Below are 25,046 nucleotides of genomic sequence, written 5' to 3' on the forward strand. Positions count from 1 at the left end.
CAGGTGTATTATTCTGTTGCATCATTTATTGCCAATACTGGAATTTGACTTGCCTAACAACTCTGTAACTGCGTGAAGAGTCAGGCCGGATGCACCTGGAGTGAAACCGCGGTGGTGAAACCGCGCGTAGTGTTCCTAAAACGCTGAAACGCCGCGGCCTCCCGGAACGCCTGGGGTTCTGGGCCCTGAGCTACCGCGCCGTTCCACCTCCCGCCGCGGGCGGGGGCGGCTCTGCGGGGCTGGGCTCGAGGGCAGGGCAGGCTCCGCGGTCGCGGATCGCGCACGCCGTGGAGCGGCGCTGAACGTCCCCGCTGCCCGGCCCGGGTCCCGCCGCCACGGGCGGGAGGCACTGCGCGGCCACGGCGACACCGCGCGGCCGCGGCGACAGCGCCACTGCGGCGCGGAGAGAACCGCCGGGCTGCGGCTGCATCGCACCTGCGCCCGCCTGCTTGGCTAAAAACAAACACGCACACAAGGCGCCTCATTTTCTGATGGATGCTTGGACGCGGACTAGACACATTCCCAGTTAAACAATATATTTTCAATTCCTGCCCTTGCTCGCAAGCGGCCATATGTATGAGAGAGGGAGGAATGAAGGCTCTGGCACATACGGTGATTCTCTTAAAGCACACAGCAGGGTATTGTTTCTAAATCAGCAATAAACTGGAGCAAACACACCAGCCCCCCAGTTGACTGGCACTTGGATGAAAGCACAGCAGCAGTCCTGCAGGCACAGCTCAGGAGATGAAAGTATCTATTTAGAGGAAAGGATCATGTATCTGTCTGATTTCAAACAAAGGCTCTCAGGTTTCATAAGGCACCCAAGCTCCTGGTAAAATAGCAGAAGTGAAAGTTTCTGTTTTAAGTGAGGAGAGGAAAAAACTTCAACAGAAGGATTTCAGCAGTTTGCAGTGAGGGCTGGTTTTGAGACAGCACAGAAAGTGCTGATGGGCTCTGCAGTCCCTGACAAACAGCACAGTGATGTTACCTACAGGTACACAAGTTGCAGTATGAAAATACCTATGACAGGCTGGCGTTTCAGCCTGGACTTTCACCCACAGCCTTTACCTTGCTCTCTTCAAAGTGCTCAGCTGCCTTTCGCTCTCATGGCTTGGTAGTGCTCAGCCCTCAGATGCAGGGGCTCTGCTGCTCCACAGGGCACACGAGGGCTCACCAGTAACTCTGAATTTACTAAAATTTCTGCTAGAAAGGAGAAGGACAGCAATGACTCATTTTCACATCTCCGTATACATGAATGCTTCCTTCAAGTTGGGTCACACCCAACACCCACTGCTTAAACAGCCATCTTTGCATCGATACAAAAACATTTTCAGAAGGGAACTGGTTACAGTTACCATGTAGTGTTCACACCAGGTTGGAGCCAAAATTTTTTTGCACATAGGCACATGCAAAAGGTAGCTCAAGTGGTCCCCTTTGGGGAAGGCACTGCACAGTGATAAAGCCCTGCCCCAACTGCATGGAGAGATCACCAGTTCTTGTTTTGCAGAGAGAAAGGATGGGCAGCAAGCAACAGCCCTCTCTGTCCACCTTTAATTTAAAGGTGCTTAGGCAGAGGCATCTCCTGTATTCCACCAAAAAAAAAAAAAAGAAAATAAATAACAAGAATAATCTCATTTTGAAAATGAGAAATGTATTTATGTAGGCTAAATCTCAGCATTCTTGGAAAAAAAGCTTTTTTATCTGCAGGAAAAAGAAGAGTGGTAATAACAAAGAAGAAACATGATGGGAATGATAAAAGCCTTATTGCAGTATCATATAGACAGCTTTCATGATAGATTGCTATTTTACATTTTGAATGTAGCTTTTGCTGAAGTCATATATCATAAGCCACAAATATCTTCTAGGATCAAAGAAGAGATTATCTGATGCTGTTGCTCAGTAGACAGATAGGTACTGGACACAAGGTAATGTCAGCAGCAACCACCCAATTTATTCTCTATGTTTAATCAAAATATTTTTGTGCCAGTCATCCTTTCCTTGGGATTGTTTCTGTACCTGGACTGCTGCTGAAATGTTTAGATAGGTTAAGAGTTTGATTGCCAATGATCTATTTCATTAGTTAACCTAAATAATATATTAAGTGTTTTACAGAGATGTATGGGCCAATATTTAGTTCTGAAATCAGTAATTCGCTGGGACTAAGTTACTGTGTTCAGAGTAAAATGGAGTCAGACTGGGTGAGAGGGCAGAGGGGAGCAGCCTGTGCATAGGAGGCAGGAAGGTCATTGGAAACTGCTGAGCCACGATCAAAGGAGTTGCATATTTATGTGTGTGCTGTGTGCAACACAGGAGCCTTCCTGCAACTGCAGGGAGCAGTCAGAACTGTTTTACAGGGTAGCCCACGGGTTTCTTTTAAATCAACAGCATTTTCTGAGTTAAATGAAGGAAGGACTATGTTGTGGTTATGACAAGGTCACAGAGTGCTCAGCTCAGTTCCCTCTTTCTGAAGGCAAGCAAGCGATTTGATTTCTTGAAAACCAGAAAAACACATGATTTCTTTGGTTAAACATGCAACAGACAGCCCTAATAGCTGATGATCAGATTCATACCTCTGTGTTCTTATTCAATTGCCACTGAGACCTGCAAAGGTCTCAGCCTGCTGAGCCAGATCCTTTACAGCTCACCAGCTTCTCCCCACTCTCCATGAGAGTTTCTCTGTTTCTATAGCCCAGGCATCAGGATTGCTGGGTCCACAGGCTACACAAGGGTTAGTGGTCTTCTAAGAAAGTGGTCATTATCTCAGTCAGTGTGTAAAATCAAGGTATCAAAAAGCAGTCCCCAGAGATGTCAAAGGATCCAAAATCTGCATGAGAGTAAACCTGATGCTTAACTCTTTGCAAGATAGATGAATTAGAGGACAGAGCTTTTTAGCTTTCTAAATGACCCTTTAACTTCTGAGGAGAAGCTGGAAGTGCAGTCTGAATTGGAACCTCCTGTGGACTTTGATAAAAGGGTCTTTCTTTGATGAACCTGGTCCAAATTATCTGAAAAGCTTAACACCTATGATAAAGAACAGGGCTCCAAAGTTAAAAGGAGGGTTTGTTTCTTATTCTCTGGCAGCTTTCTGCCTTATGAGTGGAGACACAACAAATAAAAATCTACACTTACCTACAGTGATTTTCCATGTCATCTTCCCCTGGCAAGTGCCTAGCTTGCCCTGCCAAGAACCAATGGCCACACCTCACCCAACAGCAACCTACAAGTACAGCATCACCAACCACTGCTTTTCAATCATTCTTTATCCTAAAGTAAACTCATTATTTCTCCTTATCTGCAGGTGTCCTTCATTGTATGCAGGACCGAAGTCCTCTGAGAATTACTGCTGTGCTGCTGTTCAATGGCAGACAGGAGAGGAGGGGAACAGCTCACCCCAGCTCCTGCCAGGCTCACTGCTATGCTCCTGCTAAAGCCAACGAAGTGGTTTTGTCAAAGAAGTAACTGTGTTTGTCCTCAATGCAACAGTCTGCACCAACAATTAAATAAAGTAAAATTTATTCGGTATAGGACAGAAAAATAACAAAATCACTTACAAAATGAATGTTAAGCAAAAAAATTCACAGAACTAGATTAATATTTTATAAAAAGCTCAAACTTTAAGCATCTGATAGAAATGTTACTTTTTGCTCAGCCTGGTTTATGTTTTAGATAGCCCTCTTATGTGGCTTTGGAAGTCCAAATTTAGATGTCTTCCTCTGCATGCATTAGTTTACACTAAGGAATATTTACCACAGACAAACTATTTCAAAATGGCAACATACATAAAAGGTTACTCCCTTAAGACATGCTGTTTCCATTTTTGCTTTTTACATCTGCATACCCACCTGCTGCATACTCACTGAGACCATACATGTCCTGCTTCTGCCTGAGTTAGTCCAATACTCCCCTCTTTGCCAATGCTCCAGTTTAGATTTTAACTGAATGCTCCAAACACATCCATCTTACAGGCTATAAGATCCCTGTTTTCTTCCAGTGTACATGAAGAACCATTCCATGAATGTGCCCCTAAAGTGCTCCTGGATATCTTAGGGGAGAGATTCTCCTTATTTTCTGATGAATACTGTTTGAAAGATGAAGGCTCACACAATCTGTGTTCCATGGAGTCAATGTATCGCTGTATCAGGTCGTTGCACCCAGCTGTGAGACCAAGGTGTTCACACCACTGCCACGTGGAACTCCAAAGCGCACATTTTATACCCTATTTTTTACTCTAGTACTGGTAACATTCAGCCAGTTGGCTTTTATTTCCTTGAGCAATCTTCTCCTTTCCAGTGTCCCGAGGCCAAGGGGCTCTCTCTAGGTCTCTCAACATTCGACATTCTGCTTTAAAAAATCTGTTTGATCACTCAATTCCATTCTTTACCTCCAAGGCAAAAAAAGTATCCTTCCTATTTCCATACTTCTGTACAGAAGAATGTTGTGTTACAATGATGCATGACAGCAGTTTAGCTCCTTTATCCCCTGCTCCAAGACAGATCTACTTCTACAAGTGTCATGCAAACAGCTGATGCTGCAAGGAGAAGCTACTGCCCAGTTTTTTAACTGACAATATAAGGAACTTCTTTCACAGTGCTGTCTTGTAGAAAAGAAAACACAAACCTTATGATTCTTTTAGTGTTGGGAAATGCTGGCTTTTAAACAAGAACTTTGCCATGTTATTTACTTCATTTATAGAAATATACACTTCCTGAATCACAAGCTGAGTTTCCTTTAACAACTCTAAACATTCATCACTGTGACCTCTTCTCCCAATGGCTGGTGCAGAAAGTCATAACATAACGCGTGCTTTTCTTCCAAAAATATAGAGCAGAAATTATTTTTACATGGTACAAAAGTTATTCTCATTTTATTTATGGAGTTGAATGAAACAAAAACAAACATCCGTGGCCGTTGTCACGCAGTGCAAGCCTCAGTGGTAACGTAAGAAGACAGGTTGAGGTGTGAGGGTTTATAATACAATGCCATTGAAACAAACCCAGCAAATCTTACATGCAAGCAGTGAATCAAATTTACTTCTGTAACCTATGCAACCACACTGACTGAAGTCAGCTGGGCTGTGTGGACAGCAGCATCAGACACTGGTTTTGGAACAGGTCTGAATTTTGAGAGCAATACCAGCAATTGGCTGTGAAGCCAACCAGTGCCCACATACACCTCACCTACACACTGATCCAGTGGCCTCTCCATACACTGAGCTCCACCTGGAGTTAGCAGATGGAGCACACAGCACCAGCAGGGCTTGGCTCACACTGTTAAATGCTACTGTCGGCACTATTTAGGTAGGACCTGGAAGAGCAATGTCTATTAATTCTTCTACTGAGACACAGAAAAATTGACTAAAAATTCATAAGGCACCATTGATTCAACCTGTTTTGTATTATTCTTTTTTAACACTTCATAGTGAAATAAATACTTTAATACTGATCATATTGTAAATAGCTACTGCTACATGAAGCAATATATTGAATGATAAAATGCTGCATTGTTCTGGAATATATCTAGGGACTTTTACAGCAAAACACATAAATGGAAATGCTGGTGTTATGTGAAAAAAATGCCCCTTTCTGCAGTATTAAGCTATTTTACATCTACGCCAAACATCTATTCTGAAGAGTTTTCTAGAGTAAAAAATAATTTCTAAAACCTAAGCAGCTCAGGATTCTTGGCTTGTTAACTGGGGGCCTTTTATACAGCACATTTTAAAGTGAAACTGAAGCTCGTTTTCCAAGTCTTTGGTAGTGGTCCAGATTTCTGGTCAGAAAACCTTGCTGAAACGATCAAATACAGGATATTTTGAATTATACAGAGTATTGGAATAACACTGGGCAGCATTTTCATTGACTTACCAAAATAAAACTGTTATGTTGGAAGCCGGTAAGTTATTAAAAATATAATTTCTGGAGGGTTGGGGGTTTTTTTGGCTACATAGCTATTTGGATATTAACAAAGATTTGGCAAGTCAAGGTACTGAAAATATTGTATTCTTAAATTCAAACTATTGTTCCTTAGAAAGGTATTAAGTGCTTCTGTTTTAAAATATGAATACAATAATTTATCCTTTAAGTTATTAGCCTAAAAATCTTATTTGGACTTCTATTCACAAAATAATATTCCAAAGAGACAGGCACTTTAAGTGACATCCATAAAATACATATACAAATTCAGCCTTGTGCCAGGTTTGATCCCAAGGTGCACCTGTCACGTGGAGGTCCCACCAGTATCTGTTTAAGGAACTCTTACAGCCAGGATCCTGCAACTGGATGTAGCTACATCCCTGCGCCTGCGCATTTCATTGCAGGTTCAAGACCATAAACAGTAACCAAAAATAGGTCACTAGATACAAAAATGTAAAAAACAAGTACATAATCAATGCTGTCACAGCTAAAAAGATTTTGTAAACAAACACTGAAAAGACCAAATTAAATTTGATCTGGCCAAATCCAACTCTAGTCTCATCCCCTTCAATGTGATGTCCAGGCTGCAGGCAGAAAGTGGATCTGCCCCCCCTGCTCACAGACAGAGCAAAAAGCCCTATTCACAGACACTTCAGCAGGGTCCAGACTCTCTTTGGCTAAATTCCCTAGATTTTCAAGGACTGACCTCATTCTAGCCACAGAGTGTACTTAGGATGGTATCTCCCATGCTAGAGAAACATTTTCTTAACCTACATGACTAGTTTCTATGTTTTATTTTGGGTTTTTTTGAGCAACACCCTGTGAAGCACAGCTGCTGATACAGGCTTGGTAGGGATCCCAAGGAAAACACTGAAGAAACACACTGCTGATGAGACTGAGAGGATATTTTTCAGAGGTCCAATTAACAAAGAGCTATCATTCCCCAATATTTCAAATCCAGAATTATAATCTTCCTCTAATTTCCAAAGGCATTTTATACGCACTTAGACCCACTTGTAAAATTCACTCATACAATGAGCTCTTTTCTCACACACAAAATTCAAAAGCCATTAAACATATTAACCACTTGCCACAATGTTAGAATACTTTACTCTTTCTTCTCTCATAAGCCTTGCAGCTCTCTATAGAGACTCCTTTCAGCAAAGTTTGAAAGGACAAGCTTCATAGCCAAATCTTTCCATTTCTCTAGAACCAGTGCAGACAGCAAATTCTGGATGCTCCCACTTGAATGTACAAACCCCAGACCCCCCTCACAACATCAAAGGGCTTTCACTGAGGAACATCAAACCCCATCATTTAGTTGTACCAAAGAAACAACTGGAAAGCAGTCTGTGGAGCACTGGCATTAGTGATGCTTCACAGGAGGAGCCTGCAACTACAATATGCTGCGTTTGCACTCAGACTGCCTTCTGAGGACTCTTCACATGCACTGCCAGGCAGAGGGCGTTACAGCAATCCAAGGCACGGATGACATGACGTGAGTTGGTCCACATAAGAGTAGGATAGAATTAGGTCACAGAACACATAACACTATTTAAAAAAGAGGAAAGAGGATTAAAAAAAATATATATATATTTATGCTGATAAATTCTTCATTTGTGCTTTTCTTTGTAAGATTCTCTGTGGATAAAAACAAGGCCAGGGATACTCCATCCTTGAGGCAGGATGTGTTGTGCATTGTTTAGGATTTGCTTGACTAAGCTGAAGTAAAAAAGTTAAAGATGAACTCTTTGTCACCATTTAGTAGGTCTATGGCTTGCAGAAGCAGATAGGCTGAGTTAGGCATGCAAAGAAGGATCCAGGGGACTCTTGGCTACACTTTTTACCTGGCAACTGTTTTTTTAAACATCAAATACTTTATCATTAAAATAATACAGCTACTGTACCCAAAGTGAATGAAACAGCTTTGTTCAAGCTCTATCAAACCCAAAGCCAGACCTCCCACGGAGCTCTCCAGGGGATGGGGTTGGACATGGTAAGCATGATGCACATACGTTCGGTAGGGTCCACAAAATGCCTGCAGTTTAAGCGAATAAAATTCAGAGCTTTGAGCAACTATAGTTCATAAGCCACATCTATTACTTCTGTAATAGAGACTGAAGTTTGTTCCAGCTGAGAAGCCAAAAGTGGAAATCAATCACGGCAGACAGCTTTCCAGTCATGTGGACAGGAGAGCTGACTTGAAGGAAACTTGAGAACAGATGTCACCCAAAGATGGGCCAGAACCCATTTCACCTCGGTATAGGCGGGAGCGGGGGGGCACCTCTTTCTTTTCGGACAGAACCACCTAAAAGAGAAAGAAGGTTTGTTTGGGTTACTCCTCCTGGAATACTCCTCCTTTTGAAGGGGAAGTTTACATCCAAGCAAATAATTCAGTAACTGGTGAAGATCTACTAATTTTCATGCCTGGCCATTTAAAAAAAACTACAAACCAACAAATCTTTGTAGAGTTTCTGGTTAGTTTATTAAGCAACATCAGAACTTTGAACACTGTAAAATAACATTTTTAACTAAAACTAGACTATCCCTAATGCCTGGAAAACATATGTATTTTGGTCCATTTTCCCCTTCCCAAACCAGACTGATAGTTCTTGTTAGCTGTACTAATTTATTTAGTAATTTATTCTCAGTGCTACTTGCAATACATGCAAATCTCAACAAAAGTGGCAAGCTGTAAACAGAGTAAAATTTCAAAGCTCTTAATGTTTTTCCCTACATGAAAATTTTCATAGCAAACTCGCAAAAGGAAACGCAAAAAAATGTGTATGTTACTTTGCCTTCCTTTGTGGACTAATACAAATGGGATGAAAGCTAACAGGGCAAAGTGAACAGTCAGAAACTAACAGAAATCTCCGCTTCAAACCAAAACTTCATCATCTGGAAACAGGAGAGAAGCATCTGCATATACAGATGATTACAGGATAACTATGAGCCACCAATGTCATTGGTTGTGAAAGAAGCAATTGATCCTTGGGTGTATCAGGCAAAATACCACTTTTTTGTACCACCACCACAAAAAAGATAGGAAACATTCATGCTGCTGTAGAAGACATGTTTGAAACCTGAGCTGGAACAGCATGCAACAGATTGGAAAAGACAAAACCAAACAGAAGTGTATACCTAAGCAGCTCTGCTAATCAGAGCACATGGCTTGGAAGCAGAGTGTAGTACATCCATTCGGATTTATTCAGCCTAGCAAAACAAAAACTGAGAGGAGGATATGACTGTTGTCTTAAAAAACATGAAGAGTTTAACACACAAGAAGAGAGGAAAACTAAACTCAAGGATGATGCTGACACAAAAATAAATGAGTTGTGCATGAATTTAGATGAGAAATGAGGAGAAAGTTCTGAGGGATTTTGTGGTTCTGGCTGCCTAGAGCAGAAGGCCTGACTATAATGGCAGAGTTGGTCCCTTACAGTACATGTTTCAACTTAAAAACCAGACAATTCCCCACTCAAAAAGTTTTAGAGGGCTTGTACCTATGAACTTCCATTTAGCTTTTCCTGTGTGGTGAGGAAGGATGACCAGACTGTTAGTCTGAGAACTCTGGAAACCTCAGCATCCAGACTCCTCCCCATGCACTTGGTTTTAGGACAATACACTGAAATTCCAACTTACCTCTACTGTCATTTCTTGCTAGTTTACTGGGATAACTTCTGTTTATGGGTACATATGGCTCTGGAGGTGGCAAATCAGATATCGGATGAAAAGAAAATCTGCTTTCCCATTCATCTGAAAGAAATCCCATGCAATTTACTCATTAGTTTTCTGACATAGCTTAGCAAAGTCAATTGACACTGACATCATGTTTAATGCATGTTTTAAATTGCAAAATGCTCACACAGCTGCGTACTGAACCAGCATTCTCTTAGGAAGTCAGGGAAGATGATGCTTTAGGTTAATTTGGGAATGAAAATTTCTATCAAACCAATCATTTTGCCAGTTTAATGCAAAATTACAGATCAGGAAAACAGCCATAATTCCACTAAAATAAGTCTTACTCTCCCTTCCATGTGCTTTTTTAACACACACACACACAAACACACACACACACACACATACATTTCTCCTACTTCAGAACAGTATTTTGTACCTGGTATAGAATTTACCAATATTCAAGTGTCACTGATATACTCAAATGCACCATTAAAAGCACACTCCTATAAGCACTGTCTTTTCTCTCTTAAAATTTATACTGGAAGAAGAAAAATATCTATTATGCTAAAATTTATGACAGAGAATCCTGTATATAACTAGTGTCAAAAATGGGAAAACATATGACTTGAAGCTGTATCTCTTTAGACTACAGGGGCCCTTTTGCTGTACTTACTGAGTCTACAGAATTCTAAATAGAGCAAGCATACCAATTTCCTCATTGAAATAATAGGAAATGTTCCAAGAGCTTTGTTCTGCACCTGATTTTGAGAGCCTAAAGAAGAAAGTGTGGGCTAATTTAAACTTTGTCATTTCTTCACTTGCTTGCTTCAGGACTTTGCAACCAGAACTTTATTGAGATATTGCTGTATTTTACTGCATAATGTAATGAACAGATGAGCAAGTTCTACCTGGCATTTGTACATGTGGTTATTTGCTGGATCCAGTTTTTTTATGTTTACTTCCAATGGCTGCAATCAGAAACCAGTGTGTAAAGAAGCTGCATGTTCTGAGCCCTGCAAATGACTTGTGTAGGAAGAAATATGCCTGTGATCCTTCTGCCTTACCTGATGTGTGAAGATGTTTCAAAAGCATGAGTTATAGTTTCATTTTCTGTCTGCTTTTCTTCCTAACCTTATAAATGTCAGGAATACCAATTTTGGCCTCACATAATTAACTGAAGGATTTATCTGTTCTACGCAAATAGAAAACAATTAAAAAGAAAAAGCATGACGACTCTTTAAAACACAGCAATCTTGGACCTCATCTTTTTAATAAACATAGCAGAAATAGATACTTGACATTTTCAGCAATATTCTGACAATCTCTTCCCTCATCTGTTTTTCAGCTTTTGAGTCATCTAACTTGTTCTGACTTCCTAAGTGTTGGTGTAGCTGTGGTTTGAATTCATATTAGAGCTGGAACAATTCCCCTCCTTTTTTCAGGGTATTTTTCAAAGGGTTATTTTGGAGACTGTATTGATGACTTTGCAATTCTGCTCTATGTATGACATATTTATTCTGTTCCTACTTGCCCGGGTTAATTGAGACCCAAGTGACGCCTCTGCTGGTCAGAAATCAAAGGTTGCCACTAGAAACAAAGTCTCTATCCCAAACCTCTTTTGAGGTATTAGGGCCAAAAGCCACTACACCTGCTCTATGGAGGGCAAAGAGTAGGAGGATGGCTCACCATCACCTGGATCCTGGAAGCCGTTTCTGACAGCCGCCGAAGGTGGCGGCGGCGGCGGCGGCGCTGCCGAGCCGGGCCGGTCGGGGGGAAGCGGAGGTCGTGGCCCGCCCCTCTGGCTGTCCAGCCCTGCCCGGGAGGGCAGCTGCGGAGTGCTGGGCAAAGCCCTCGAGGTGCTTCCGTTCCTGCTTATGGGAGGAGGCGGTGGGAGCGGGCCTAGAGCAAGGAAAGAAGCAAACACACAGATGCTGTTAACACCAGGGGTTACACTGCCAGTGGAAAGCCACTGCTGGCATCCCAAGGCCCCCCGCTAACAAAAAGTCCTGCTTCAGGACCCTTGGCCCCAAGGGGTAATGGCCCTCAGCACCACTTCCCTGCTCTCCAGGGCTCTCTAGGGATTTGGTGCTGATTTGCAGAGTACAGCTCAGAGGAGCAGGTATATCTAAACAAACACACTGCAGTGTCCACGCTCCTATTCTCTTCAGCTACAGATGCCCCTGTAAAGGTCCTGGAAGCTACTTTTAAACCTCTCTAAATTAACAGTGGCCACAACAAGCAGAAGTCACAGCTGGAATTCAGGTTATTGTGGAGGTCTGAACTATAATACATTTCCTTTTAATGGACCACTGCAAGGCAAGAGAACATGTAGCAGAAGACACCTGCTACCTTCAGAGGCTCTCAGTCCATAGGGATGGTTCCCTCTGGGTGTGGTGGCGCACAGGGCAGCTCTGCCCAGGAGTGCCTGTGTTAAGCAGCAGCTCATCAGCTCACTCATTTATAAACAAATGAGCTGCATGACAGGTTTTTCAGTAGCTGGAGCATTTCCATCTCCCTGGAAATTGGAAACAGACCTCACACATAGACCAGCATTTCCAGTGTTTGTGTATCTGTAACTGGCATGGACGTGACAGGTCAAATACGAAGGCACAGCCTATGTAACACAGACCCAGGGCTGTCCTCAGGGCAGGGGAAGGGTGCTTCTACGAGAAAAGTAAATAAAGACAGGAAAGCAGCTTTTACCAGGGAGAGAAGTGCCCTTGGTTGGGACAGAAGAAGGTGAAGCAGAGGGTGTGGAGACTTACGCATGTTCAAAAGTCTCACTACCTCTGTTTGGTGAAGTTGGGCAACTGATAATTATGTTAATTTTCAATAAATGCTTCCCTCTCTTGACGAAATCTATCTACAGTCATGCACTATGAAAAAGAGAGCAGTAGATATTGTGTCTCCAGCAAAAAGCATTGAAACATTTCAAGAAACATGCTGTATTTCGTGTATTTTTGCTCCCCTTCTTATTTTACAAATTACTGAAGTTTGCCTTTAGGGAATGGTTTCAAAGAATGAGAATCATTCAGCAACTTTCAGAATAGTTTTGCTTGCTCTCTCTAAACCTAGCTAAACTCTATTGTCTATACTGAACTGCTACAGAATAGGTGTATTTATGTTCAGAATGTACTGCTACAACTTCCTCCTACTTACTGAGCCGGAATTGAGCCAGAAGAATGTTAGTGCAGGTTTGCTAAAACCATCTGCCAAAGAAAAGGGTCAAGTAGGAAAGCACTGGTAGAATCCAAGGCCACCACAGAACAAACTCTTGGAAGTGACTGAACAATTGCAAACACTCTCTGCAACTCTGATCCATCAATTTGGTCAATTGTAACAGGATTTCTTTGATTTATTTACTGCAGGCTGCACTAGCATTGTGTCATACTCTAGGCTGGCAACCAGCTTCACAAAGCACAGTTACACTATTTTCTGTACAGCTGCTGTAGGTGTTGGAGCTCCAAACTGGTTCAAGAAGCTGGAAAGCAACATAGCTGTCTGTGGGAGCTCCCATGACATTCATTTCTATTGTCTAGGACTAGGCAAGCTAGAGATGATTTCTGAGTTTATTCCAAAGGATGAAATGAAAGGCAAGTCTATGGAGTTTCCCTGCAGTATCTTCTGTGCAATGCTTTTCTCCACCTGATGTAAGAGGGCTCAGTTGTGCCCTGTAAATTCTCTCATCTCCAAAGAGACAACTATCAGGTATTAGAGAGCTGAGTTATGATGTCCAATTCTTCAAAGTTATGAACAGTTGTCACAGAGGACAAAGTACATTATGAAATTGGTCAAAGGAGATGATCCTAACTTTTAGTCTAATTTGATATCTACATATGGTAAGTAACAACACTTAGTCACACTGCCACAAGTGCTATTACATTTAACAACTGTTGGCTAAGTCTTTTATTAAAGCTATTGTATTTGACTGTGTTTGTGTCTCTGAACACGTAGAAGGTCAGGTTCCACAAACCTCCACTTGTGAGAACACGACCATTAACTCACTCTGGTTGACTCAGGAAGTCAGATGCCGTCACTTTACCAGAAGCTGCTTTGCATCAAAGAACATAATGGGGAAATCCCTTTGCAACCCTCTTCAATTACAGTGACTATAATGAAAGTTACCAAGATTTGTAGAAGTACACGTGAGCACACTGGTAATGCACTTTGACGTCCACAAACCCTCGCTTCCAACTGCAGAACTCCTAGTGCCTAACAGGGATGTCATCCTGGGATGCGTTTGTTGTGCATGTGAAACTGGCGAGGGCATGGCCAAAGCCCCCTCTCCCCGTGCCACCAGTCCCGGCCAAAGCCCCCTGTCCCCGGACCCCGTCCCCGCTCCCCACCTGAGCGGCCGGGCGGGTCTCTGACGGGCGGCGGCGGTCTCTCTCCGGGCGGCGGGGGCAGCGGTCCGGAGCGGCCCCCGCCGGGCGCCGGGCACGACCCCAGCGAGATGTTCCTCTGCGGCAGCCGCGGCATCTCGTCGCCGCCGGCGGGGGCGGGCGGGACCGGGGGCGGCCCCGGCCTGCCGGGGGGCAGCGGGGGCGCCGGGGCGCCGAGGGCGGGCCGGGGGGCGGCGGGCACGGGCGGTTTGCTGTTCTGCGGCGGCGGCGGCGGCAGAGACGCCTCGCGGGCGGCGGGCGGCCGGTGCCCGGCGGGGGGCGGCGGCGGGGGCGGCGGTTTGTCCTCGGCCGGCCGGCCCGGGGTGGGCGGCAGCGGCGGCCGGCCCGAGAAGGGGGACGGCGCGCCGGGGCCCGGCTGCCGGAGGGGCGCGGCCGACCCCGCGGCCCGGCTGCCCGGGAAGGGCGGGGGCGAGGGCCCCAAGCTGGGCTGCCGGCTCAGCCCCGGCACCGGCAGCGAGCCCCGGTTGTGCAGGCTGGAGGCGATGGGCCGGGGCGTGCTGGGCACGGGCGGCGGCGCCGCCTCGGGCTTCGAGCCGCCGTCGGGCCTCGGCGGCGGCACGCGGCTCCTCTGCGGGTCCGGGGCGGCGGTGCGCGGCCCCGAGGGCGGCCCCGGGAAGCGCGGCGGGCCGCTCGGCGGGGAGAAGGGCTTGGCGGCGGCGGAGCGGCCTCCGGGCGGCAGGACGGGCGGCCGGCCTCCCCCGGCGTCTGCGGACACAGGAGAGGGAGCATCAGCGCCGTCGCACCGGGGCCGCGGTTCCCGAGGGTCTGCGAGCGGCCAGGGCACGGTCCGGCAAGGGGCACCCCTGCCTTGCGGCTCACCCCAACACCGGTACCACTGGGAAACTACTCCAGAGTACCAGGTGACATCCTGATATTGCTTAAGAGGCACGAGTTAAGTGGCCACAAAGTAACATAAGTGATGCAGCCATCATACAGCAAGCAACAAAACAGAGAGGGAAGAAATGGTGAAGAACAAGTACCGAAGAGCATCAACCTGAGACCAAAGAAATCTTAGCTTTTAAATTACATTTAACAACAAAAGGTCATCAAAAAGCTCTTTTCAGCTCTTTCTAGTAGTTGTGATCTAAGGATGTAGTTGTGCACGTCAGGAAGAAGGCAGCTGGCCCTACAGTTCCCAAGTACTGTTCTGTGATGCCAGGAACTTTTGTATTAATACAAGTTCCCAAAAATAGACTGTGACACAATAGAAAATACCAGCTCTGAGAGACTGTTTTGTACTAATGTGCTGGAAAATTATGTTAGGCTGTAAAATATGTCATATATGTAACACTCTACAATCCCCATAGCATAGTCCTTCTTCAACAAATATGAAATCCTATGTCCTTGAACTTAAAAAACTCAGTGGCCCCAGATGTCCTCATTTAAAGGGGCATGAGGCTTGGGGCAGCTGTTTTGTCAGCCAGAAGCACACTCCAGACAAGCCTCCATCTGCAGTGTGTGTACCAGCCAGCTGGGATGCCTCATGCACTCCCTAAGCAGCAAATCATACTGTTGTGGAGCTGACACAAGTACTTTCCATTCGGAAAGCAGATCCTTTTTCCTGGTGCACAAGAAATAATTAGCCTGGATCTTCCTCTGTTCCCCTCTTGTCCTGCACACCCAACAGCTAAGGCAGGATGTAATTTGCCTGACTGTACTTTGCAGGTAGCCATTCAACACGACCAAGATCTTTAGCTTTTATCAATAATGAGGAGGATGGGTGGAAAGGGAGTCTGGCTTCTCCCTCATGAAACCTAACAGTAAGAATAAAACAAGATTCAAGCTGAAAATTACATTTCCTAAGAACCTACCATATTTGATGGCTTTCTCAATCCCAGCAGGTAATTTATTGCCGAGCTATGAAGGTTTTAAGTAATGCCATTTTTTCACACTGGAAATTCAAGGTTTTTCTTACCAGCATCTCGACTTGCAGTACATCTGAGCTTTGGCATTCCTGCTTGAAAAAGGCCTCCAAGGCCAGGTGGTCCACCGCCACCGAAGCTGCCACCACTGCCACCACCAAAACTCCCACTGCTGCCATTGCCACCTCCTCCAAAGCCACCGCCGCCACCTCCAACAGATCCTTTGGGTTCTGTTGGGAAAAAAGATCCCTCATGTTAGTGAAGCAGGACTGATCCTGCAAAGTCACCTCTTTCATTAGAGTAATGCTTGTAGCTGGGGAAAAAAATGGATGAACTTTCAAAACACACAAGGTTTGGATCATCACAGCTGCCATCATCACCACCATCACTGCACCATGGAGGAGCTGGTGCAATAACCACAATAACCATAGCCTCTGTGCTTGATTATGCCATCACTACTTTAGTCTGCTCTAGACTGGAGAGCAGAGCAAATTGATGCAGAGAATTTGGAACTGAGCATGGATGGGACCTCTGAGAACATAACCTCTAACTGATGTTAGCACCTCAGTTGCTTCTTCCTGTTTCTTTGTACTTTTGCTCTCTTATCCTTCCCCTCCACTTCTCCATAAGCAGAGACAGGGCAATCTCATGGGAAAAAGGGGAGGAAGGAAAAAGGCAGAAGGTCCCTCCTCTTGAAGGTGTCTCTGAGAACCACTGCTGGGAATGCACAAAACTCTCTCATTATTGACGATATTGCAACATATCTACTTATGTAAAGAAAGCCTAGTAGCAGAGGAGATGCCATTTCTGTAGGTTCAGAAGTGCAGTGACAGGATCATTAGCTGTTAATGTTTCCAACAGGCAGGAATGATTTTATCAGCCCTTTTCTCTCCCATTGCTCTCTAATGTCAGTATTTCTGCTGTGACAACCGAGTTGCCAAAAGTAAAATGAAAGTGTTTCCACAACTACAATACATGGAAGAACCTTATTCAGAGCATCACTGCAAAATCAGCAGGTGCACAGGTTGGAATATCTGTGGAGATCAGCTCTCAGATGCTGGACCACATAGGCTAAGATCACTTGCTTAATTTCTTGGAATCCTGATTTCCACAAGTTTGGGTGGATAAAATTTTCACTGACTTCAAAGTAATTAAAACCGATGGATGAAAAGCACTTATAAAAAATTCCCCAAGAAAAAAGGAATAGTGTATCCATGGGGGAATGTTTCACATTATCCTTCTCTTTCTTAAGCATGTCAGCTCAGTTCAGCTCTGACTCAGATAGGGCGTGAACCTCTGGAAAAATGCTGCTACCATGGTTTAAGTCTTTCATCATGATTTGCTAATTCATGTAAATAAGATAATAGGCTGCATCATTTTTATCTTACTGTTTACCTCCTCCTTTAATCCCCTCCAGCTCATTACTATGCTAGAACATGTAACTTCACATTCAGAGATAGTCTTTAAAAACTGTAGCTGGCTGATTGCAGAACTGTATCTAATTTTTTAAAAATTACTTTGATTTGGTCAAACTCCTCTGGGCATTTCCTTCTTTTGTCATCCTGTTCCTATCACAGTCCAGCCTTTAACTGCGTGGCCAAACCTAGACTGAGGTGTATCACATTTGCTAATCAGTCTGTAGAAGTGTCTTTTCTCCTTTGGAAATGAATGCTGTTCCTCTGTCAGCACAGGCCTGTGTCCCTCACTCTTCTCTTGTTTCTGTTCTGCCTTCCCAATACTTCTGCTACACAGGCTTCTCCAGCATTGCCTTGTCACCTGCCAAGATGTGCTGTGAGACACAGCAGCAGCACAGCTGATAGAGACCTTATTTCCATTCAGGTAAGTGGAGTCACTGCCTTGTGCAGTACTGCTGGGCTGTCTGAAAGGATAACAGCCCTGAGTCACTCCAGGAGAAGCAAAACTGCATGCAGCAGTGACACACAGGTAGAGCTGTGGCTTCTGGCTCGGGTTTTGCTCTAAGTGGTACTGGAGCCAATGGTGTCACGCCAGGCATTCATTTATTCTTATATTGTTTATGCAAAAGTAGAGTCTGAAATTCCACTTCATTCTCTGTCCTCTCCTCAGTCCTTATGGGGTTTTGTTTGCCTGATCTGCCGCACGTCCTCAGCAGAACTCCTGGTAGGACTTGCATATTTTTCTGATATAAGCAAACAGGATAATAAATCACTTTTTGAGAATTAGCAAACAAATTAGCATTCACATTTCATAAGCAGTACTTGATTTCTCAGCTGACTGTTCATTCACGATGAATAGAATTTATTTTTATGCATGCCAATTTCTGGCATTTTCTTTTATCTACTCTTATGGCAATTCATCTGATGATATATAAAATAATTTTCTGCTTTCAGATCTGTAGAACCATTCATGCCCACAGAAATTCCAACATGTAGAGTCATACTTACTGTCAAGAATTGGAGCACTTCTGTCATTAGTAACAGTCTTCTTGAGCTTTTTTCCTTTGGTAATATCAGATAATAGAGCATTTCGCCCTGCCTGTTCTGACCTGCTTAGGGATGGCTTTTCAGTATTTGCCTGCAGAATAAAATTTAAAAATGAGGAGGCAAAATAAACCACAACTTCTAGATACAAATTGCTGCTTAAATATGGTAGTTACTTGAGACTTCAGTGGCTGTTTTAACAGCATTGGAGTGGGTAGTTAGCATGCCATGTCTGCTTTTGTGAATGATATTAAAGGTAGCTGGCCTTGTTACTGAATCAAAGTCTCCAACACTGCTGCTATTCTAACACACATTACTCATTAGAAACAGTACACTTCTATGTGAATTCATCTTTTTTGAACTCATGATTTAGAATCTCTCATTTTTTCAAGCCAAGGCTTATCTGTGCCATTTTGGAGATGGAACAAGAACAGAATACACACATAACTTGATTATACAAGAAGGTGAAAATTCTTGAAAGTTGAGGTGAAATACAATTTCTAGACAAATCAGAGCAAAGATAGACCTTTGTCTACTATGTAGCTTAGATAGAAATATTTAAAAATGGCAATTGCCACTTCAATAATATTGACCTCTTCATATAGACCAAATAAAGCCTTTGGACATATGAGGTTTGTCTCAACGGTCCTCTTTTTTCACTTTATGTTCTGGTGACACAGTTTTTCAAGAAGGAACAAAAAAACTCCAAACAATACACTTCTATGCACATATATATGGCTCTTTCTTCTAGGAAACAGTTCCTGAAGCATCTTCTAATTTATCAGATCAGTGTTATGGAGATTTCCTGAAGGGTGGGGAGAATTGTCATGGAGGGACCAAGTAGAGTCTGTATCTTGCTTGAGGTGGAAAATGAAGGAAAGACTCTTGAGAGAGCCCATTCTGCGTAATCAGCTAGGGTTTTGCTCTAAAAATATCTAGGTACTTCAAAATGGCATTTCAAGAAGCCTTCCTTCTTGTCAGTGAGGTGACTGACTGTTGGGAGGGCAAGCACAGCACAAGCTCTATCCCAGTTTAAGTCAGGTCTGATGTAGTTTCACTCACCACGTTGTGCCAGATCCTGTGCTCTGATAGCACAGGCTGGCTGAGGGAGCTGTGCTAGCTAAGAGCTATCCTTACCAATTTAAACAATAGGATTTACTTTTTTTGGGCTCAAGTCACAGAAGTACTGGAGTAGAACAAGGGAGAAGGTGGGAGTACAAGTTTGGAGAAAGGCAAGACTTCAAGTCCCATTAGACAAGCTGTTGTCTCTCCACCAGATCAGCCACTAGTGTGGGACGAATAAAAGGATGGAGAGTTAGAGTGGATTGTGACATCCACATGAGAACTGGAAGGTAGTCAAAGTGAGGGTCGTTCTCCCAGGATCAATGATCAACCATAAACAATATGTTGGACAGCTTTCCCCAAATATCACAGATACCCTCATCCACATCTCAGTATCTCTGGACATCCTACTCAAAGTGACAAGCAGCAGCAGAGAACAGTGCACATGTTTACCTCCTGTAAAACTTACCAAGGCCAGTGTTGGGGGTGGAGGGGGAGCTGGAGGGGGAGGCACAGGCATGGTGGAAGGCTGAGTTCTGTCTGCTTTTGCTAAGAAACCTGCACAGCAAAACAAAAAGTCCAGAAATTAATACATCTTAATAAATAAATTTCTGCTCAGCTAGAAAACATCCTTGCAGCTAACAGGTTTATCTTCTACATTTCTGAAGTCTAAATAATTGGCAAAAAGCACTTTATATTTAATTGTATGGAAACCAGCCACATCTTTTAACAGGGGCTCCCTACATGATCCCCACTGCCATACTAACTCATAGATATACATCCAGTTTTGAACACTTACACAATCCATGCATTGCTATGGCAGTGCACAAAATGCAGTAACCAAACTGAACTCTGTTAAACCCAGCAATCTTGTTCCCACAGAAGTGCTTCAGTATAGCCCCAAAGCTATACCATCAGCCCTTCAAGAAGGCATCCTTGTTAAGTCCCTTTAGCTGCTAAAAGATTCCTCCACCTCCACTGTTATGGGTCGAGTGGTACAGCAGAGCTCTGGGATGGACTTATGCTTCTTGCTCTCTCCCTGCTTGCTCTGAAGATCCCAAGGTCAATCATCATGTGTGAATGCACCTTCCTCCTCCTCAGCAGCAGCACACACAGACATACTCCCCCTGAGGAGGAAGGGCAAGCAGGCAGCCTGGCCTCTCAGCTGCAGGCTGCTGCAGACAGAAAAGCCTGGCTGCTAAAGCTCAGCCTTTCAGAAGCTTCCCTGCCAGGGACCACACTCCCACTTTTCCCCATCCCAAGCTGAACTTTCAGCCTCGAGCAATCCTAGGAGGGTCACACCTCCTAGGAGATACAAAGATTTACTGCAACCAAATTATGGAACAACAACCAAAAAAAAAAAAACAAAAAAAAAACCACCAACCTTAAGTATCAAGGACTATATTTTCAAGTCACAAGGGCTTTTTGTGGCATTTTGGCACACAGCTTGCTGGAACTGTGCCTATCAGGGGCTTTGGAGCATTTCTAATAGCCCTGTGGCATTTCAGCATGTGCTTTTACTCTTTTATCTGAGCTTTCACCCATGCTGGCCATTCACTTGAGCCACCTTTAGTAACAATGATTTATATAATGCTTGCATAAGACAGGTAAACAAAGTGGGAACAGGAACAAGGGTAATTCTCCAGACAACCCCAGGCTGATGGCTGAGGTCCCCAGGGCAGTTGTTTACATGCATACACAGCTCTTACTTTTTAAAGTAACTTAAATGTCTTAGATGAGACCAAGGGGAAGTATAATAGCACAGTATCTGTCAAATCACCATCATGCCAGGTACAGTACCCTTTACAGTTAAAATGAACATTATGAAAATGTGCTGAATGAAACAAAATGGCATTGGCAGTGAGTCACCACCTACGAAGTCTGTAATGGCATCTGACATGATCCATGATATGTGTGTCAGAATAAACTGTTTAGAAGTACAGATTTATCTCATCAGATGCTCATGCTTCAAAAGAATTAGAATACAGATGTAACCCCCCTTCCCTCCCTCCTCTCCCCCCCCAAATTGCTGAGTTACCTTCCTCAGAAGAAATATTTTCTGAAATAAGACTTTAATGGATTTAGTGTCAAATCTTTGGGGAGGAAGGAGTCAGACACATCACCCATAGCCCTGGCTGACCATCTAGAAAAGTCACGGAGTTAAAAGTGGTGTAAGGCACTAGTGCCTGCAGGTTTTCTTCTCCCACACTGCAGAAACTGTTTCCAGTTACTGCAAAAGAGTGAGCAAAGCGGAGGGGAAGCTGGTGGATAGACAGAGTGACTGGCAAAGAGGAAACTGTGAAGCTGAGCCTACACAGTGCTGTGCAAACACCCGCGTTCAGGGGCCTGCAAACAGACCAGCCTGCTCTCATCAGTCCTCTGCTGCATTACTGAGCACCTAAGCTCCCCAGAGAAACAACAGCTTCCTATTCAGAGGATCCACTTGAATTTAGTTCTATTCCCATCTCCCAAATTTGTAGCTTCCAGCTGTTACATAAGAGGCTGCACAAAGCCCTATCCTTTCCCAATCAGCATATTCTAAATGCAATATTTGAAATCTGAAACCTATTAAAAGCACCAAGACTAATGCTGCTTTGTTCTTCAGCTTCCTGTTTAAAAAAATAGTCAACAGGAAAATTATTTCTTACAGTAGACCACAACCATCCTGTTTCTTAACACAGTCTTTTCACAGCTGCAGTTGTCTCTAGCTTAACTGGGCCATGAGGGTATTTCACCATACCTTTAACTGCTTCATTGGATTAAAAAGATAAATTCTTCTCCCTGCACTGCTTTGCCAAGAAGTCAAAGCAGTCTAGATAATGTATCATCGGTCTCTTTGGCACTCCATGTGTCAGAGGAAAGTTTCTGGAGCAGGCAGAATACAGTTTGGTTTGATATTAGACTTTTAAATGAATCCTTTAAGGCAGCTCAGACCTGAATGCAGCAAGTGAGCCAGGTGGTCTGTGAAGCACTTCCTGTAAAATACCATAACTTGGCTACCTCCCTGTCAGTTAGAGATTGTTTCCCTCTTGGGCTGCTCTGTTCTACTTTTTTTTCCCTTTTCACTGGATTGTTTTAGATCAGCTTCTTAAGGAATTGGTGGCATAAAGAGGAAGTAAGGTGATGCTTGAAGCCTGAGTTCTCTAAGGGGAAGCTACTACCCACAGACCATCCAGCTTCTCCAAAACCCTCTCTGCACACATGATTTGCAAGAAGGCAGTGAGGAGAAATGCACTAGGTGTTCCCTTCTTTTCTGTCCCATCTTACATGTTCCTGTACTCAATCACTGCACACCAGCTGGTATTTCTGGTACTGAAGGGCATTCTCAACTGAGCTGCCATCGAAATTAGGTACACACTGGTGAGCTTGCATTTTGCTGCTGTTGAACAAGCCCTACAGCCCTCAGAGACAGGCTGGAAAAAAGCATTTTGGAAGCACAGGACAAGCTTCTGTAATAAACCAAACTCTGGCAAAACTGGCCTGAAGTTTAACACAAGCATCCTGCAGGGTTGTTTACTCATGGGGCTCTAGAGCACACACTTCCTTTAGGAGCCATCAGAAAAGAGATCACAGGCGTGACTAAGAAACCTGTCTGCCCACACAAAAACGTATCATGCATACACTTACAGAGCCCATAAAACACCCTAGATTGTCAAATTTTAGTTTAAAACCAAAGTTGCAATACTACTTCACTCTTACTTTTGTCACTCTGCTTCTGCTGATGAAAAAGATATTTTTAGAAACTCAAGCTGAAACATTGCAGGAAGAAACAGCACCTCTATCTTTGAATCTCCAACTCATCCTTGGTGTTCTGTTGTTAGATTTTGTACAGTCTGTTTCTTTGTCTGACTCACTATAAGCCTATATGAAGAGTAACAATGGTCTGAAGAGATGCAGTGACCTGATGACTTGCTCTGACAGCACAGGGCAGTGCTGGGAGTAGCCCTTGGGAGGAGAGTACCTCTTGGGCTACAGAACCAAAACAGCTGAGTCAGCACAATGCTGAACTCGAACTCTGCAGCTGCTTTGTTCCTCACCAATTCACAGGATGACTGTTTCTCACAGAGCATAGGGATGTCCTGAGATATTAAGTGTAACTCTGCCATTAGAGGAAAGCTTTGGTTACTGTCCTACACTTCTGCAATGGATTCACATCATTATTTGCTCTTGGTCAAAGGGAAAGAGCTGTATTTAAGAAAAGGCTATTATGTTAAATTGCAAACAACTGACACTATAAAATACCTGAAATAGTAATCCATCTAGTAATAAGTTTTACCCACCAAATCTGTTAACAACCAAGTTTCTTATAATGCTTGGTGGTGCAGGGTTGTTGAAAAGGAGCTGGTTCCCAAAGACCAAGGCTGAAGGTGTATTGGCACTTGAAACCCTAGGAAACACATCCTAGCATATTTTCCAGGCACCAGTGTAAATTATCCCATCTTTTAAGAAGCTATATAGAAACGTTCTGTCTAGGCAAGCGTTGCCGGGGCGGCAGAAAGGATTGCAGGGACCGCAGCATCAGCCAGCGAGCCCCGAGGTCAGGACTGGCAGCAGGAGAGAAGGGCTCCCACAGCTGGCCGCAGCATCTGCTCTCCCGCAGCGCCGTGCCCAGCGCTGGGTGCCCCGCAGAGCCGGCCCGCTGGCTGCGGGCTGCCCGTGCCGGGGCAGGCACCCACCAGGCAATCCTCACACTGCCTGCCCGTGCCGGAGCAGGCACCCACCAGGCAATCCTCACACCGCCTGCCCTGCCAGAACAGGCACCCACCAGGCAATCCTCACACCGCCTGCCCGTGCCGGAGCAGGCACCCACCAGGCAATCCTCACACCGCCTGCCCGTGCCGGGGCAGGCACCCACCAGGCAATCCTCACACCGCCTGCCCTGCCAGAACAGGCACCCACCAGGCAATCCTCACACCGCCTGCCCTGCCAGAACAGGCACCCACCAGGCAATCCTCACACTGCCTGCCCGTGCCGGAGCAGGCACCCACCAGGCAATCCTCACACCGCCTGCCCTGCCGGAGCAGGCACCCACCAGGCAATCCTCACACCGCCTGCCCGTGCCGGAGCAGGCACCCACCAGGCAATCCTCACACCGCCTGCCCGTGCCGGGGCAGGCACCCACCAGGCAATCCTCACACCGCCTGCCCGTGCCGGAGCAGGCACCCACCAGGCAATCCTCACACGGCCTCGCCAATGAGATGCTCCAACAGTGCCCAAAGAGAGAATACCTGCATAAGAAAGCTCTGGTTTCTGCAAACTACCAGGCACATGCAGCAGCCGCCATCGGGAAATACATCAAAATGCAATATTATGCAATGCATCACGATAAAGACTCCTTTCATTTAAAAATCAAAATAGAGGAGAGAGGAAGTGCACATCACATTCTGCAAAGAGCCCCTTGCTCTGTTGGAGTGAGCCTTAAAGGGCAATGGGCAAAAATGGCACTACACTGAATGCAGTGAAACACACATTTTGGGCGCTTCAGACTTAATTTGGTGTTTCAGAAATCATTTCAGGAGCATTACAAATGCTAAAAAGAAACAAAAAGAAACATGACCTTTATTGTGGGATAGACAGTGTGAGCAATCACACTGCAAGTGCTTGGTTTGTATCAGGTCAGACATTTTGAGCTTCTTGAAGGCCCTCCCTCTTAAACATTGAGTCAGA

General features: G+C 44.6%; 2 protein-coding genes across 5 annotated transcripts in view; both read right to left on the bottom strand.

Moving 5' to 3' along the window:
• The window catches only part of GPR155 (G protein-coupled receptor 155), a 34,876-nt gene extending 33,786 nt beyond the window's left edge, over positions 1 to 1,090 (bottom strand). The window contains exon 1 of the mRNA XM_059853137.1: positions 1,069 to 1,090. The gene's annotated coding sequence lies outside the window, so the exon portion shown is untranslated. The remainder of the gene's footprint in view (positions 1 to 1,068) is intronic.
• A 2,406-nt stretch (positions 1,091 to 3,496) lies between these two features.
• Positions 3,497 to 25,046, bottom strand: part of WIPF1 (WAS/WASL interacting protein family member 1) — a 56,017-nt gene continuing 34,467 nt past the window's right edge. For all 4 annotated transcript variants that reach the window (XM_059853146.1, XM_059853148.1, XM_059853147.1 and 1 more), the window contains 7 exons: positions 19,849 to 19,937; positions 18,282 to 18,411; positions 15,912 to 16,088; positions 13,940 to 14,701; positions 11,280 to 11,492; positions 9,555 to 9,668; positions 3,497 to 8,220 (listed from right to left, as the gene is read on the bottom strand). In XM_059853146.1, the coding sequence (XP_059709129.1) occupies positions 8,165 to 8,220; positions 9,555 to 9,668; positions 11,280 to 11,492; positions 13,940 to 14,701; positions 15,912 to 16,088; positions 18,282 to 18,411; positions 19,849 to 19,899 (1,503 nt within the window). In that variant the 5' untranslated portion in view covers positions 19,900 to 19,937 and the 3' untranslated portion in view covers positions 3,497 to 8,164. The remainder of the gene's footprint in view (positions 8,221 to 9,554; positions 9,669 to 11,279; positions 11,493 to 13,939; positions 14,702 to 15,911; positions 16,089 to 18,281; positions 18,412 to 19,848; positions 19,938 to 25,046) is intronic.

The sequence above is a fragment of the Haemorhous mexicanus genome, chromosome 8 (assembly GCF_027477595.1).
Source record: "Haemorhous mexicanus isolate bHaeMex1 chromosome 8, bHaeMex1.pri, whole genome shotgun sequence".
Taxonomy (NCBI): Eukaryota; Metazoa; Chordata; class Aves; order Passeriformes; family Fringillidae; genus Haemorhous; species Haemorhous mexicanus.